The sequence below is a fragment of the Mytilus californianus genome, unplaced genomic scaffold (assembly GCF_021869535.1).
Source record: "Mytilus californianus isolate M0D057914Y unplaced genomic scaffold, xbMytCali1.0.p SCAF_2, whole genome shotgun sequence".
Classification (NCBI taxonomy): domain Eukaryota; kingdom Metazoa; phylum Mollusca; class Bivalvia; order Mytilida; family Mytilidae; genus Mytilus; species Mytilus californianus.
The window spans coordinates 140,501,080-140,518,769 of NW_026262668.1; the positions used below are offsets into that span (position 1 = coordinate 140,501,080).

Consider the following 17,690-nt stretch of genomic DNA (forward strand, 5'->3'; position numbering starts at 1 on the left):
ACAAAAAATCAACCAATCAAGTTCTTCAATAGAATCGACCGTACGCGTGTGCAAAGCATCTGATATTAACATGATTATATATCATCCATATCAATTTTATATCGATCTTCACATCTATACGACTGAGGGACCTGCTACAATTAAGTGTAGGTGGTCTCTCTCTCTCTCTTTCTATTCAGATATATGATAGGTCTGAATCTAACCGGTGAAAAAACGAGTTCTTCACTTGCATTTACATGCAAAATATCATCACCGATAGACTGTAGCATTCCCTCTTTATGCCCCCGTGTCATATTTGTGAACGTTGAATTGATATTGATTTATGTTTTCGATTTATTTTTTCCTCGATAAATTTCGTGTCGGTGTTGAAAATGGTTAACAGTATTTTTGTTCGGAGTCAAAAATGATAACACGCGTTTTATCCTTACGTAAAAATAGCATGTAAATCAACGTGAAGCCTTCGTTTTTAGTGGTTTGAATTCAGCTTCGTTTATTAGTATACACGAACGTTTTTGTGAAGAGAAAATGAAACGATGAGTGTTTTTCGGTAGTCTGTTTTGAATTTTTAAAATATTTTTACGTCATTTATTTGAGGTAGTGATACTGTTAAGACATAAGTGATAACAAATACAAAATTAAGTTTCTACGTTTTATTCATATACAATGCAATGTCTTGGTTGAACATTATTGTCTGTTTGATCCATGGAGTATCCGAAGATTTTTGTTTCTGTTTCCTGATTCCTGGAGGACCTGGTCTAGCGTATCCTTATCCAGTCATCTCATTTTTGTGAATGTCATTATCGGTTTTAGGTTGATCCTGTATGTGATGAATACTCGTCTCCATGGAAGTTCGTACTTTCTTGATCAAACCTTGATATTTTTAATATGGAACGAGTATCATTTTTTCATCACGATGACCGTGAGGGCATTCCAATGTATTGTTGCCACAGAAATTTGACTTTCGTTTTTGAGTGGTAACCGATCGTATAAATATTTTGTCGTTAGAAATATATATATAAGTAAAAAAATCAATAATATCTATGCACACGTACAGAAAAGTTGTGTTAATGCATGCGGAAGAATATCTGAAGAACGTTTTGCGGGAAAATATGAATGCCTACTCAAATCCAATCTATTAGAAAAATCGAATTATTACAGAAGAGTGTCCACCAAGCACTTGCACTGCACTATTATTAGAATAGTAGAATAGAATGATATACAAATGGATGAAAATTATATATACATGTAACTGTTATAAATTATACAAATATTAATATAATATCAGAGACATATAATACATGTATTATATGTCTCTGATAATATATAACAACAAACCAGAGTATACTGATTTGTATCACTACAATATAATAGTTATTACGGTGAGGTTGAATTCCCTGTCTCACTTGTCTCAGAAACAAAATATATATCTGTACATTAACCTCACTTTCAGGTACAGAGATGTGATTTTTTTTTCTGAGACAAGTGCTTGTGACGGCCATCCACAAGACCAGGAAGGTCGAGCACAGATTTTACTTGACAAGACTCGACATAATCTCGACACTACTTAATTGTACTCGACTTTACTTAATAAGTCTGATTGAGTAATTGATAATCTTGGTATAGTCTGAATATGGACTCGACAAATGCTCAACGAGTCTCGACTCAGTCTTGACCAGTCTCGACCTTTAAATTTAGTCTCGACTGGTCTTGACTCTGTCTTAATCAGCCTATCTATCTCAATTATATATTGATCTTACAAAATTCCAGGTTATTTGGTAGTTTAGTTTATTGCTGTCAAACCCAAGGATTTGATTAATAGGTAAAAAAAAGCTAAAATTTTCAGTTTGGACTAAATTCAGAAAGTCAACTTTAAAAATTTGTACAACTTGGATTTTCATAAAACTCTACAGCTATCTCAATTATATAGGAATCTATCTGAATTTTGTCAAAATCTCATCGTTTCATTTTCTCTTCACAAAAACGTTCGTGCATACAAATAAGGGAAGCTGAATTTAAACCACTAAAAACGAAGGCTTCACGTTGATTTAGATGTTATTTTTACGTAAGGATAAAACGCGTGTTCTCATTTTTGACTCCGAACAAAAATACCGTTAACCATTTTTTAGACCGATACGAAATTTGTCAAGGAAAAAAAAATCGATATCAATTTAACGTTCACAAATATGACACCGGGGCATAAAGAGGGAATGCTACAGTCTATCGGTGATGATATTTTGCATGTAAATGCACGCGAAGAACTCGGTTTTTTTCACCGGTTAAATTCAAACCTATCACGTATTTGTTAATTTTATCATTCATATCCTGTTAATATATTGTGTATTATCTCCCTTATCGTATTGTTGATTTTTTTACTCGTACCATTTGATATATTGTTGTTCATTGGAAACTTTGTGTTTTTTTTTCGGTTTTTTTTTGGGGGGGGGGGGGTGGTGGTGCGGGCTTCCTTCCTCCCTCCTCCTCAATTCCGGTTATTGCGTCAGTCTTTTTTATGACCTCATTACCTCTTGTAACATAACTCGATACTTAGATTGTTGCTCCAAAACCCTCATTCATTACTACCATTTTGTGTCTGTTGGTAATTTTCCTATCCTTGATATTTTGATATTGCATTAGCTCCTTCTTTAATTGTAATCATGATTGCAATGACATTCTGTTCAGATTCATTCTAGAAATCAGAGACATATATACATGTCTCTGCGGGAATTGTACAAGGTCGCATCTTCTTGTACTGTGTATGACTTAATAAGATATCAAGTATATCCACCGATATTAAAGATTAGTGTGACATAATTTTATATATGTAGGTTAGGTACATTGAGCTTGCATTTAGTAAACGTGCGTTCTCTCTGATACAGTATTGATTTCCTCGGGCTGTGTGCACGATTATTGAATAGATTCTTGTAAAATTATATAAATAGCAAAAACCTTTTGTCAAAGTTTCAATCTAGATTCCAGCTGGGAGACTTTAATGTTAACCAGTTAATTGAAGTATATCATAAAATTAACAGTGATATGGATAATGGGAAGGATATAAGGTTTGCATTTTGTGATTGTAACTATAGCTTTTGATACAGTTTGTCATAAAGAACTTTTATTTAAACTTAAACAGTCCAGCGTAATGATCAGCTTTTATCTTAGATAACAAAACATCAACAACAAGTGGAGCAGGTGTTCATCAAGGATCAGTTTTGGGACCCTTTCTGTTTCTCATATATATAAAAGATTTAGTAAATGACATTGAAAATGACATTGAAAATGACATAAGACTTTTTGCAGATGACATTTCGTTATTTGTTATAGTAGATGATGATCATGTTGTAGGAACTGCTTCTTTGACCGATTACTTACTTGTTCAATTTAACTCCAAGAAAACAAATCAATATTGTATTTACTAGAAGGGGAAAAGAGCTTTCACTTGTGTATTTTTTTGGCAAAATGGTAAAGAGGTTGAGGAAATAATTAATCACTGGCATTTTGGGATTACATTTCAGTCATCAGCTGCATGAACAAACATATTGATGATATTGATATAAATACAAAAGCATGCTCTCGATTATCTGTACTTAATTAACTTGATTAGTTAAACATTTATTAGACAGGAATTCACTTGTACGTATTTACTATGCTTTTACTAGACCAATATTAGAGTATGGTAATGTTGTTTGGGGCAACTGCTCTCAGCATGATTCTGAGCTTATTGAAAATATTCAAATAGAAGCTGCTAGAATTATTACGTAACTACGGCGTAATTCCTCAAGACATATACTTTACATTGATCTACATTGCATAAGTATTAGAAACTCTCCAACAAATTATAATGGACTGATGAAATATTCAAAACATGTCTGCACGATACCTGGCGAGAATTATCCAAGCTGGTAAGCATGGTACTTGTAATGTATTGAAATTGTTTATCTAAGGTCACTACATAACTTAATTACTTTAACAGATGCAGACCGGTATAATCGCGTCTTATGATGTGTGTAATTTGTATTAGTTTATCAGTTGTATTAAAACCATGAAACTGTGCAGACGACTTTATTACCTCTCTAGTATATAATTAGTAGCTATTTTACAATGGCGACATGAGGATTTGGATAAACAAATGAAAAATTGGATTAATTAATAGAATTGATTAGTTCCATAATGGCATCGGCACTACCTGTATTTCCACCTTTCAGTGTACATGAAAGTGCAGCTGATGAGCGCTGGAAAAAATGGACAAAACGGCTTCAAAATTTACTTGTTGGAATGAATATAAAGGATAAAGTGAGACAAAGAGTGTTACTTTTGCATTACGCAGGGGAAGAAGTAAATGACATTTTCGATACTTAACAAGAAACTGGAGAGGATTACGATACAGCACTTACGAAACTTACCGAATATTTTGCACCGAAGAAAAACGTTGAATATGAAATATATAAATTCCGACAGGCAAAGCAAGAAACAAACGAAACAATAGATGCGTTTCATTCAAATTTAAGACAATTATCCGTCAACTGTGAATTTAATGATGACAATCGGGAAGTAAAATCTCAAATTGTTCAAGGATGTTCTACGTCAAGACTGAGACGAAAAGCTCTAAGAGAAGACATGACTTTGGAACAATTATTATCGTCAGCAAGAGCCCTAGAATTATCTGAAAAACAAGCAAACGAAATCGAGCACAAAGATGAGAAACTCGAGACCAACGCTTTACACAAGAAGAGAAATTTTTGGAAAAATAAACCAAGATATTTCCAACAACAAGAGAAGCGTCCTGAACAACGTGTGAATCGAAACAACAAATATAGGAATTGTGGAGGTGAATTTCCACACCGAGGGAAATGTCCTGCTTAAGGAAAATCCTGCAACTTTTGTAAGAAACTTAACCACTTTGAGAAGATGTGTAGGTCAAAAAGGAATGCTAATACTAAACAATCTGTAAATACGCTGGAAAATTCAGATTTTGAAAACAACTTTGAATGTCAATCAAAGATAGACAGTAGTACAGATGATGAATATGTTTTTGGACTACAGACAGAATAAAAAAAAAAGGAACCGTGAACTCTCTAAAACGTGATCAGCCAAGAATTTGTGTCAAAATCAATGAATCAAATATAAACGTTCTTATCGACACTGGCTCAAGTATCAATGTAATTGATGAGGAATCCTACCACAGGATGAAGAGAAAACGAAAACTGTTAGCTACAAAGACCAAAGTTTTCGCATATGGATCTCATCAAAATCTTGAATTCGTGGGAAAGTTTGACACTGTAATAGAAACGAGAGATAAGCTAACAAATGCAACTGTTTATGTTTTTAAAGGGACAAGCGGTAATTTACTGTGTTATGATACGTCATCAGAACTACAGATAATCCCGCAAATATCGAGGCTCTCAACATAAAACAAACACGAACTATTATGTGAAAAATACAAAGACATTTTTTTCATGGACTTGGGAAACTTAAAGATACACAAGTGAAAATTCATGCTGACAACACTGTAAAACCTATTGTTCAGCCACATAGAAGGATACATTTTCACGTAAGAAAACAGGTAGAAGCAGAACTTGAAAGGTTAGAGCGGTTAGACAGTATAGAAAGAGTACATGGACCAAATCCCTGGGTTTCGCCTATAGTGGTAGCACCCAAACCTAAAAGTCCAGGTGAAATTAGAATATGCGTAGATATGAGACTACCAAACCAAGCAATACAACGAGAGCGACACATAACTCCAACTATCGATGATTTAATAGTTGACCTTAATGGACCTTTTAAACGGGTATCATCGGTTAGAACTTACACAAGAGTCACGAAATATTACAACTTTCACAACACATGTTTGACTAAGAAGATATAAGCGTCTAAGCTTTGGAGTCACTTCAGCAGCTGAGATATTTCAAAATACGCTTAGTACAGCATTAGAAGGTCTTGAAGGAGTGAGAAATATCTCCGATGATATCATTGTGTTTGGAGCATCTCAAGACGAACATGATACACGATTGGCAGCCTTTTTTCAACGAATAAATGAAAAAGGTTTAACACTGAACAAAAAGAAATGCGAATTTAATAAAGACAGTTCGGAATTTTATGGACATATATTCAGTTAAAAGGAATATCAGCAGATCCGAGAAAAGTTGAAGCAATTCGTAACACTAATATACCAAGTGACACATCGGAAGTACGTAGTTTTTTAGCGATGACCAACTACGTTTGAAGATTTATACCAGAATATTCTACAATAACGAACCATTAAGACGTCTAACGAAGCAAGGAGTTACATGGACATGGACTTCAGAACAACAACAATCGTTTAATACGCTAAAACAGGAATTACTGAATAATAGGATAATGGCTTATTTTGATCCAAGAAAGGTCACTGTTCTTATAGTTGATGCTAGTCCAGTAGGTGTTGGCGCGTTAATTACTCAGGATGGGAGAGTTAACGCATATGCAAGCCCTGCGCTTAGTGATGTAGAAAAACGATACAGTCAGACAGTACGGACACAAATTTACACTCGTTACCGATCATCAACCACTGGAATGTATTTTCAACAATCCAAAATCTAAACCGCCAGCGCGAATTCAAAGATGGAGATTAAGACTGCAAACCTATGATATCGACGTTAAGTACAAATCAGGAAAATCAAATGCCGCAGATTACATGTCAAGACATCCGAATATTAACGAAGCAAATCGAACTGATCATTCCGAGGTAGCAGAAGAATTTGTGAATTATATATCAGAGAACGCAATACCGAAAGCAATGACAATTGAAGAGTCCAAAGCCGATACGAATATTCAGTATGTCATCAAAATGGGGAAACTGGGACAATTCATATGACAATAAAACTCTTGATACGTTGGCTTGTTTAAAGAACGAATTAACGATAGTGAACACAGACAAAGGAGAAATCTTGATGCATGATAATAGGATTGTCATTCCGCACAAACGTACGGACCGTGTTGTAACACTGGCACACGAAGGTCATCAGGGGATTGTGCGAACAAAACAGTTACTAAGGGAATAAGCTTATTTCCCCGGAATAGACAAACGTGTAGAAGATACATGTAAAGCTTGTATTCCGTGTTTAGCAGCCACGCCAAAGAAAACTTTTGAACCGTTAGCTATGTCAGAACTACCAGATGTACCATGGACATATCTTAGCATGGATTTCTGTGGACCATTTCCGAGTGGACATTATCTCATGGTGATAATGGATGAGTATTCACGATATCCAGTTGTAGAAACACTTACTACGATTTCTGCAAAAGCGGTTATTCCACTACTTAACAAAGTATTTTCAACATTTGGAATACCGAATATAGTGAAAACGGATAATGGAAGCCCGTGGCAATGAAAAGAATTCAGAGACTTTGCAACTTATATGGGATTTACGCATCGAAAAATAACACCATTATGGCCTCAAAGCAATGCAGAGTGCGAGCGATTTATGCGTAGCATTGGAAAATCTATTAGAGCAGCACACAAGCAACATCAAAATTGGAAACAGGAAATGTTTACGTTCCTTCGTAACTACAGAGCTACAAAACACGCGACAACGGAAGTTTCACCGGCAAAACTTTTATTTGGTAGAAATATCAAAACCAAATTATCAACTTTAACACCAAAACATCAGGACAATGGAATTCGAGTTACTGATAAGAGAAAAAAGGATAAAATGAAGGAGTATGCAGATACAAAGAGAAATGCTGAACCGTCAAATTTACAAATTGGTGACACCGTATTGGTCAAGCAAGACAAACAAAATAAACTTTCAACTCTGTACAACTCTAATCCATACAAAATAGTTGAAAGGAATGGTACAATGTTAACAGCTAAAAGAGATGATGGACACACGATTACTCGAAATTCTTCGTTTTATAACAAGTTAAAATACCACCGACAATTGTAAACAATGAGAAAGAACAAGTAGAACCATCAACACAACTAAGGACGTCAGGAAGAATAAATAAAACACCGGCGTACTTAAAAGATTATGTGAAGTAATATTATGTAAAGTTATGTGTAGCTAGTGAACAGGCATAATAATCCTGAACTCACATTTAACTAAGCATCACGCTTAGTATTTATGATCAAGTGAATAAGTTTTAATTTTCTGTGTATCGTATGATGTCTCTAATACTATTAAGACTGAGAATACCAAAAATTACACATTAATTCAGTTCTGATTGCTATATTTACCGCACTGAGAACTGTGTATACAACACACCGCTGTTTTATGGACATCGTTAATGTATTTAATAAAGAAAATTCATTTTATGGCTAATTTCACAATATATTAATTTTATTTCATTTTATTACTCTACTGACTGATAAAGATTAAATCTAGAAAGGGAGATGTAATGTATTGAAATTGATCAAGGTCACTACAGAACTTAATTATTTTAACAGATGCAGACCGGTATAATTGCGTCTTATGATGTGTGTAATTTGTATTAGTTTATCAGTTGTATTAAAACCATGAAACTGTGCAGACGACTTTATTATCTCTCTAGTATATAATTAGTAGCTATTTTACAGTACTTGACCTGGATTTCCCCCAAACTATTATAAACGGTACCTGACGATTATTATCCCTTACTTATTTTCATGGTCCTCTGGCGAGGATTTTTTTCAAACTAGTCTAAACGGTACATGAAAAGAATAATATCAATGTGTTAACGACGGTTCCTGACGGGGATTATTCCCAAATGGTCTGCATAGTACCTCACGAGGATAATCCCAAAGCAGGTCTGCACGGTAATTGACGAGGATACTTCCTGTCTGCACGAAACCTGACGAGGATTATCCATGCTGGTTTTTACGGTACATGACGAGAATTAGTTCAAGCTGGTTTTCAGGGTACCTGACGAGGATTATTCCAATCTGGTCTGTATGGTAGCTGACAAGTATTCCAATAACTGGTCTGCACGGAACCTGACGAGGCGTATTCTTAACCTGGAATGCATGGCACCTGACGAAGGATTATACCTCACCTTCTACCTGGTACCTGTCCAGGATATCCATATATTGCCTTTACGGTTTATGGCAAATTGTATTCCTTATATGTCTGTACGGTACCTGACAAGGATTATTTCCTGAATGGTCTATTAGGTACATGACAAGGATTATTCCATTACTTGTCTACATGGTACCTAAAGGGGATTATTACCTGACTGGTTTCCAGAGTCAAAATTGATCCCCTGACTAGTCTGCACGGTACCTGACAAGGATTATCCATACTTGACGAAGATGATCCAAACTGCTTGTTTATGACCAAAATACAGTATCCAGAGCATTATTTTGAAAATATTTATTTTCATTTTTCCGTATTTTACTAATAAATGAACTTAGTTTTTTACAGTTAACATTCAGATTTAATCTGAGGTTAAAGGTTTTCAGTCATCAATAACTTTGTCAAACCTTCATGGAAGTTTAGGAAATTTGGTTAGAAGCTTAGTTATGACCAAAATATAGTATTCAGAGCAAATTTACGAAAATATTTGTTTTCATTTTTCCGTATTTTACTGATAAATGGACTAATTTTTTTTACATTTAACAAATCGGTACAGTCTGGGGTTAAAGTTTGTTACACATCAATTTCTTTATCAAACCTACATAGAATTTTATGAAACTTTCGCAGAAGCTTTTTTATGATTAAGAAATAGTGTTTGAAGCAAACTTTTGAAAATATTTTCTTTTTCTTTTGGGTATTTTTCTGATAGATGGACTTAGTTTTTTACTTTTCCATTTACAGACAGTCTGGGATTAAACTTTTTTGACATGATAAATTTGCAAACCTTCATGGATTGTTATGAAACTTCGACATACGCTAATCTTCAAGACCATGAAATAGCATCTAAAGAAAAAGTTTGAATTTTCTTTTAAGTTCTGTATTTTTACTGATAAATGGACTCACTTTTTAAGTCAACATTATACTTTTACACCGCGGAACCTCTCACGAATTTTTGTTATTTAAAGTTTCTATTTATCTATTATGATTTTTATCATATAAGACAAAACGTAAAACAACTGGTAAAAATTGACATTAAAGAGCAATAATTCCAAATAATGAATCGTCGTACAATTTCCTCCATATTGCCTTAATTGTAGATATTGTCTTTCTAATCATTTTTGCTTATTTAAATTCTATCTATCTATAAAATTGTTTAAGATCTAAGGCAAAAACGCAAAAAATGGTAAAAAAACGTCATCAAAGGGCAATAACTCTAATAAGGAGTCGACTGACGATTTCGATCATGTTAGACTTATTGTAGATCTTGTTTTGCTGATCATTTTTGCAATTTAAAGTTTCTCTGAATCTATTATAGTTTTCGAGATAATAGTCAAAAATGAAGAAACAAAATTGTCATTTAAGGACTCAGTAACTCCTGTAAGAAGTCTAACAGTTTTGACGTAATTAGACAATTGGTAGGGCTCAACATACTGAACATTTCTGCCCCTGTCAGATTTTCTCTATTAATTACGGTTTTCAAAATATTAGACAAAACTTGAATTTTATCCCTATGTTCTATGTTTAGCCATGTCGGCAATCTTGGTTGGCAGGCGGGGTCATCGGACACATTTTTAAAACAAGATCCCCTGTTGATGATTGTGGCCAAGTTTGGTTAAATTTGGTCCAGTAGTGTCAGAAGAGAAGATTTTTGTAAAAGTTAATGGACGACAACGACGGACGACGGACTACAGACAACGGACGCCAAGCGATGAGAAAAGTTCACTTGGCCCTGTGGGCCAGGTGAACTAAAAATGAAACATTGTTCAATATAGTATAAAGCAGTAAATTTTCTGCATATTAAGCAAAAGAACACATCAAAACTATCAGACCGACCGGAAAAAATGAAATAGAACATATTAAAACTATCGGATCGACCAAATAGATAAAACAAGTACGCATTTAAATTATAGAATCAACCAGATTAAAAAAAAAACACACACACACATGAAAGTTATTGGACCGACCAGATACACCGAAACGAAAAGTAAAATAACAAAGATACCGAACTCTAAGGAAAATTCAAAACACACGAAAACAATCGGATCGACCAAATAAACCAAAAGATCACATGAAAACTTTCAGACCGACCAGATTAAGCAATAAGAAGATAAAGACTATTGGACATGATAATTAAAAATAAATCTTTAGTAGAATAGCTTAATTTTGTAAGCATAGATGACCAATAATTTGATGAATTACATTTCTTTTATTCTTGTGTTAACTTAGTACTTAGTTTTTTAGATAATAGAGTATCTATCTTATATCTATTTATCTAACAGGCGATGTTTGAATCCGGTTGTGACGGCACATGCTATCCAAATTTAAAGCTGACACTTACTTCAAAACCAGAAGTTATCATTTTTGGGAGAACAGTTGAAATAGACATACAATTGAAAGTAACCAACTCAGACGATCAATCTCATGGGACAAGGTTTATTATCTTAACATCAAACAACACGGATTATCTTGGTTTTTATCAACCGCAGAATGAAGGAACCGAGTTAGGAACTTGTATAGATCAAATGAATGCTTCTATTGTCTACTGTAACCTTAATAAGACTTTCTTTCAACAGCAAGTTGGATTATTTAACCTACGGTATAATGTTTCTAGACACCGATTAACAGATCAATACATTGATGCATATCATATAACCAGGAGTGTTGTATATACTGTGAATGTATCATCAACCAGTCCTGATTTTGATTGGTCTGACAACAATCGTCAACTAGAAGTGCCAATACAATATGTATCAGAAATTCAACTAACAGGGTGATTATTTCATTATACCTTAAATAAAAGCGCAGATTGGATTGATCATAGAATGTCCATTACAAAAACATAAGAAAACAAAAAACAAAAACATACACGGGCACAAAAATCAACCAACTCCAAACACTATTCATCAAAAATATGTTAACACTTTTTTTTTAATTTTACCAGACATATAGTGATTAAATAGTGAAATATTCGAGTACGTCTCAATCCTGTATCATGTTGCTGTGTCTGTCTAAATTCAAGAACATCCTCAGTGGTTGACTTTACCCTACATTATGTTGTTGTGCTTGTCCAAAATCAAGAACATCAACAGTGGTTGGCTTTACCCTACATCATGTTGTTGTGCTTGTCCACGGTCAAGAATATCATCCGTTGTTGACTTTACCCTACATCATGTTGATGTGCCTGTCGAAAGTCAAGAACATCGTCGGTGGGTGTCTTTACCCTGCAACATGTTGTTGTTTCTGTCTAAAGGCTAGAACGTTGACAGTGTTTGTCTTTACCCTACATCATGTTGATGTGCCTGTCCAAGGTCAAGAACGTCGTCAGTATTTGTCCTTACCCTTAAGGATGTTGTTTTGCATATCCAAGGTCAAGGACATCATCAGTGGTTTTCTTTACCCTACACCATGTTGCTTTGTCGGTTCAAAGTCAAGAATTTTGCTAATGATTTGTCTTTAGCCTACATCATGGTGATGCGCATGTCCACAGTGAATGTTCTTTTCAGTAGTTGTCTTTACCTACAACCAGATCTTATTCTTGCCCAAAGTCAAGAACCATGTAAATGATTGTATTTACCATACACCATCTTTATATTTATGTTTAAAGTATAGAATATCACAAGTACCTTTTTGTTTGTTATTTTTTTTAAAGTAAACTTTCATTTTTGAAATTTCAGCTTTGATTGCAAATCCCCGGATGTCTTTGTTAATGAAAGTAATGAACTTATTCAAATGTTATGTACATACCTGGCGATTGGAAGCCTTATTAACTTATTAGTCGTATGGGTAGTGTTGATACCATTCAAGTTATGTTTATTTTTATTATCTAGTATTTCAGATCCTGAACAACGAAGACTATCAGCTATCTCCAGCATTGAATTTTTCCACACGTATTACGTGTACAACATGGGTCCAAGCCCAATGTCTATAGCTGTTGTCAGAGTGTGTCTTCCGGTATTATCAACACAAGTTCTGGAAGTTCGGGTATGATATCAGTATTAAGGTATAAGTGCAGATGCCATGTTTGTCTTCTTGAAGCATCAACAAAGGTTAAGGTATGGTATGGATATTAAGGTATAAGTGAACATGCCATGTTTGTCTGTCTGTAGCATCAACAAAGGTTTTGGTATGAGATCAATATTAAGGTATAAGTGCATATGACATGTTCGTCTTCCTGTAGCATTAACAACGGTTCGGATTGGGTATCAATATTAAGGTATAAGTGCATATGACATGTTCGTCTTCCTGTAGCATTAACAACGGTTCGGATTGGGTATCAATATTAAGGTATAAGTGCACATGATATGTCTGTCTTCCTGAAGCATCAACACAGGTTTGGATAGGATATCAATATTAAGGTACAAGTGCACATGACATGTTTGTCTGCCAGTATCATCAACAGAGGTCTGGGTAAACTATTATATCAATATGAAGGTATAAGTGTTCATGTCATGTTTGTCTGCCTGTATCATCAACAGAGGTCTGGGTAAACTATTATATCAATATGAAGGTTTAAGTGTTCATGTCATGTTTGTCGCCCTGTAGCATCAACAGAGGTTCGAATAGGATATCAATATTAAGGTATAAGAGCGCATGAAATTTTTGTCGTCCTGAAGCATCAACAGAGGTTCGAATAGGATATCAACATGATCAATAACAAGATTGAAGTGCGCATGACCCTTTACGTTTTTCTTCCTGCAGTATCAACAAATATGCGGTTATGTTGATAATGATGGATGGCTGTTCAAATTGGTTATGAAATCAATATATTATTGTAAGGCAAGTGAGAGTTATTGATTAAAACGGATATAATTTGTTTCCTGCCTAAATGTACTTTACATCATTATTGTCTATCTTCGCCTCATATTGTCAAAAATATAATAAACCCCCAAAAAAGTATATGTCACGGAGCTTTTTTCAAGATACAGGCTGTGCAGAATTGTCCGATATTGTATATGTGATATCTATGTGGAGTGTTGAATAAGGAACCCTAAATACAGTTGAAACGGACATGGTGTTATTTGATTATCCGGAATTTCACTTTTTACATATAGATTACACATACTGGAAAACACGATTATGCGTGAATATGAATTAAACTTAACGATCGAATTTAAAAAAAAAGATAAAAAAAAAATACACTATGAGAATAAAGCTCTTATATATAAATTCCTTCATAAAATAAGATGGTATGAGTTATTGCCCCTATATCAATGAGTTGGGGGAAATAAATGATTCTAACAAGAAGTATTTTAATCGTAGCAATAAGATAAAACACGTATTTTTTACTTTAAGATTAAAACTCTTATTAATTGATTGCATTATTTCCATATTTCATTTAAAGATCTTAACCGATTGCTTTCTGCTAATTTAAAATCCTTAAATACTCCGAACACGTTTGTGTTTTTCAATAAAATAGCAGCGGACCTTTGTTCCTGTACCTGCGTTTTTTAAGTTTTTCCATCTTCCTGGTTCGTTGTTTTTGATCCTCTTCCTGTATCATTACTTTTGTCCCTGTACCAGTGCTGTTACTTTTGTCTCAGTGTATGTATTGTTACCTTTATCCTTGTACATTTGTTGCTACTGATGTACCTGTACCTGTACTGTTACTTTTGTCTCAGTGTATGTATTGTTACCTATATCCTTGTACATTTGTTGCTACTGATGTACCTGTACCAGTGCTGTTACTTTTGTCTCAGTGTATGTATTGTTACCTTTATCCTTGTACATTTGTTGCTACTGATGTACCTGTACCAGTACTGTTACTTTTGTCTCAGTGTATGTATTGTTACCTTTATCCTTGTACATTTGTTGCTACTGATGTACCTGTACCTGTATTGTTACTTTTGTCTCAGTGTATGTATTGTTACCTTTATCCTTGTACATTTGTTGCTACTGATGTACCTGTACCTGTATTGTTACTTTTTGTGCATATGCCTGTGTTGTCAATTATGTATCAATACCTGTGAGGTGACTTCTGCTCTATACCCATGTCGTTCCTATTGTTTCTGTGCCTCTTTTATTATTTTTATGTTTGACTTTTTGTTCCTTTCGTCTCTGTACCTGTTTTGTTGCATTTGTTCGTGTACCTGTTTTGTTGCATTTGTCCTTGTACCTGTGTTGTTACGTTTGTTTGAGGACCTGTGTTGTTACTTTTGTTTGTTAACTTGTGTCGTTATGTTTGTCTCTATCTTTGTGTTGTTACCTTTGCCTGTGTCTCTGTGTTGTTACCTTTGTCTCTGTACCTGTGTAATTACCTTTGTCACTGTCTCTGTGTTGTTACCTTTATCACTATACCTGTTTTCTTACCTTTATCTCTGTACCTGTGTTATTACCTTTGTCTCTGTACCTGTGTTGTTACCTTTATCACTGTACCTGTTTTGTTACCTTTATCTCTGTACCTGTGTTGTTTTCTTTGTCTTTGTCTCTGTGTTGCTTCTTTTGTCTCTGTCCCTGTAGTGTTACCTTTGTCTATGTCTTTGTGTTGCTACCTTTGTCTCTGTCCGCGTGTAGTTCCCTTAGTCTTTGTGTCTGTGTTGTTACCTTTGTCTCTTTCTCTATGCTGATACTTTGTCCCTGTCCCTGTGTTGTTACCTTTGTCTCTGTATGTGTGGTGTTACTTTTGTTACTGTCTCTGTGTTGTTACCTTTGTCCCTATATTTTTGTTGTTACTTTTGTCTATGTCTCTCTGTTGCTACCTTTGTCTCTGTCTCTGTGTGTTACCTTTGTCTCTTTCTCTTTGATGTTACCTTTGTCCCTGTATAGTTACCTTTTTCTATGTATATGTGTTGTTACTTTTGTCTCTGTCTCTATGTTGTTACCTTTGTCCCTGTATTTGTGTTATTACCTTTGTCCATACATTTGTGTTATTACCTCTGTCCCTGTACCTGTGTTGTTACCTTTGTCCCTGTATTTGTGTTGTTACCTTTGTCCCTGTATTTGTGTTATTATCTCAGTCCCTGTATTTGTGTTGTTAACTGTGTCCCTGTATTTTTGTTGTTACCTTTGTCTCTGTATTTGTGTTGTTACCTTTGTCCATGTATTTGTGTTGTTACCTCTGTCCCTGTACATGTGTTGTTACTGTTGTCCCTGACATCTGTTTTCACTTTTTCCCCTGTAAGTATTGTGCGCGCTTTTGTCCCTGTTTCTGTGTATTTTTCTTTTGTCTGCGACTATAATTTCAGTCTTCAAGCATGTAAGTTATAGACATCCCATTGCAAATTTATCATCCCAAGTCTGATTTGACGTGACAACATGTTTGGTCTTGGACACGGAATAATTCTATTAGAATATGTTTGTGAAATGTTGACCTGACACAATATAGAAAAATATTGAAGGCTTGACCAATCCTCAAATTAATCTGTTTTGTTTGAAACGCACCTAAAATAGATATGAAGGAACACTGTCACTTTAGGAAGACCTATTAAGGATTGATTGTTTAATAGAATAAACTTCAGGATTGAATAGTTAGCGAAAGCTTTTGAAAGCTTTTTTTATCTATTTTCTTAGAAAATGCAAAATATCATCCAATACAAACTTAGCATGCTTCTCTTTGCGTCATATGATTACAATTTGATAAATACACTTTCTATATCTTATTTCATTTGAAGATCTTCTCCATATTTTTAGGTTAAATCTAAAAGCGACAAGACAACATGGAATGTTGATGAAAATGGAAGAAAGATTGATAAGATGCATGAAGGAGAAACTCATATTTCGCAGAAAAAAAAGAAACCAACGTTTGGAGAAATAGTGATTACGATTATTTTATATTAGTTATATATCTCTTTAATTGACATTCAACACCTGGTAGTCTGAATTTAACATAATTTGTTGAGAGAAAAAAAAAGAATACAATGCATTAATTTAAAACACATAATCACAATAAGCTCTTGCTTTAAAAAAAAGAGCAAAGGAGCAAAACTTGTATTGCTGTTCTTCGTCTACAAGTCACAACGAGGCCTTCAACATGGAACAAAACCTCGATATACTACAAGTTGTAAATAGCATCGGATCTCATCATTAATACTTTTGGTTAACTTCCCACATCTTCTGTTATAAGAATAGTGAAACATAGTAAAACCGTTGTAATCAACATTCTTGTGTCATTCTATAGTACTTTATTTTTGCGAATCCTGTCTCCTACGTCACTATTGTTAAATTTTTTCCGCTATCTGGTTTTCTACTGTCTCCCGAGTGTGTGCATGGGAGCTCTGTCACGTAACAACTCAATAATTTTACTACTATCTGGTCCGCTCTTGTCCCCCGAGTGTGAGCATAGGTAGATGTATCATACTTTTATATTCACTACTAGTATCTGGTTTACTGTTGTCCCCCGAGTGTGAGCCTGAGCATACATTTATATCCAATAGTGTTTACCAATCTCTGTTTCGCTGTTGTCCCCCGAGTGTGAGCCTGAGCATACATTTATATCCAATAGTGTTTACCACTATCTGGTTTACTGTTGTCCCCCGAGTGTGAGCCTGAGCATACATTTATATCCAATAGTGTTTACCACTATCTGGTTTACTGTTGTCCCCCGAGTGTGAGCCTGAGCATACATTTATATCCAATAGTGTTTACCACTATCTGGTTTACTGTTGTCCTCCGAGTGTGAGCCTGAGCATACATTTATATCCAATAGTGTTTACCACTATCTGGTTTACTGTT

General features: G+C 34.6%; 1 protein-coding gene across 13 annotated transcripts in view; it reads left to right on the forward strand.

Moving 5' to 3' along the window:
• Window positions 1-17,690, forward strand: part of LOC127731261 (integrin alpha-9-like) — a 100,141-nt gene that overhangs the window by 62,122 nt on the left and 20,329 nt on the right. For all 13 annotated transcript variants that reach the window (XM_052240298.1, XM_052240293.1, XM_052240297.1 and 10 more), the window contains 3 exons: window positions 11,303-11,793; window positions 12,851-13,004; window positions 16,650-16,772. In XM_052240298.1, coding sequence (XP_052096258.1) covers window positions 11,303-11,793; window positions 12,851-13,004; window positions 16,650-16,772 — 768 coding nt within the window. The remainder of the gene's footprint in view (window positions 1-11,302; window positions 11,794-12,850; window positions 13,005-16,649; window positions 16,773-17,690) is intronic.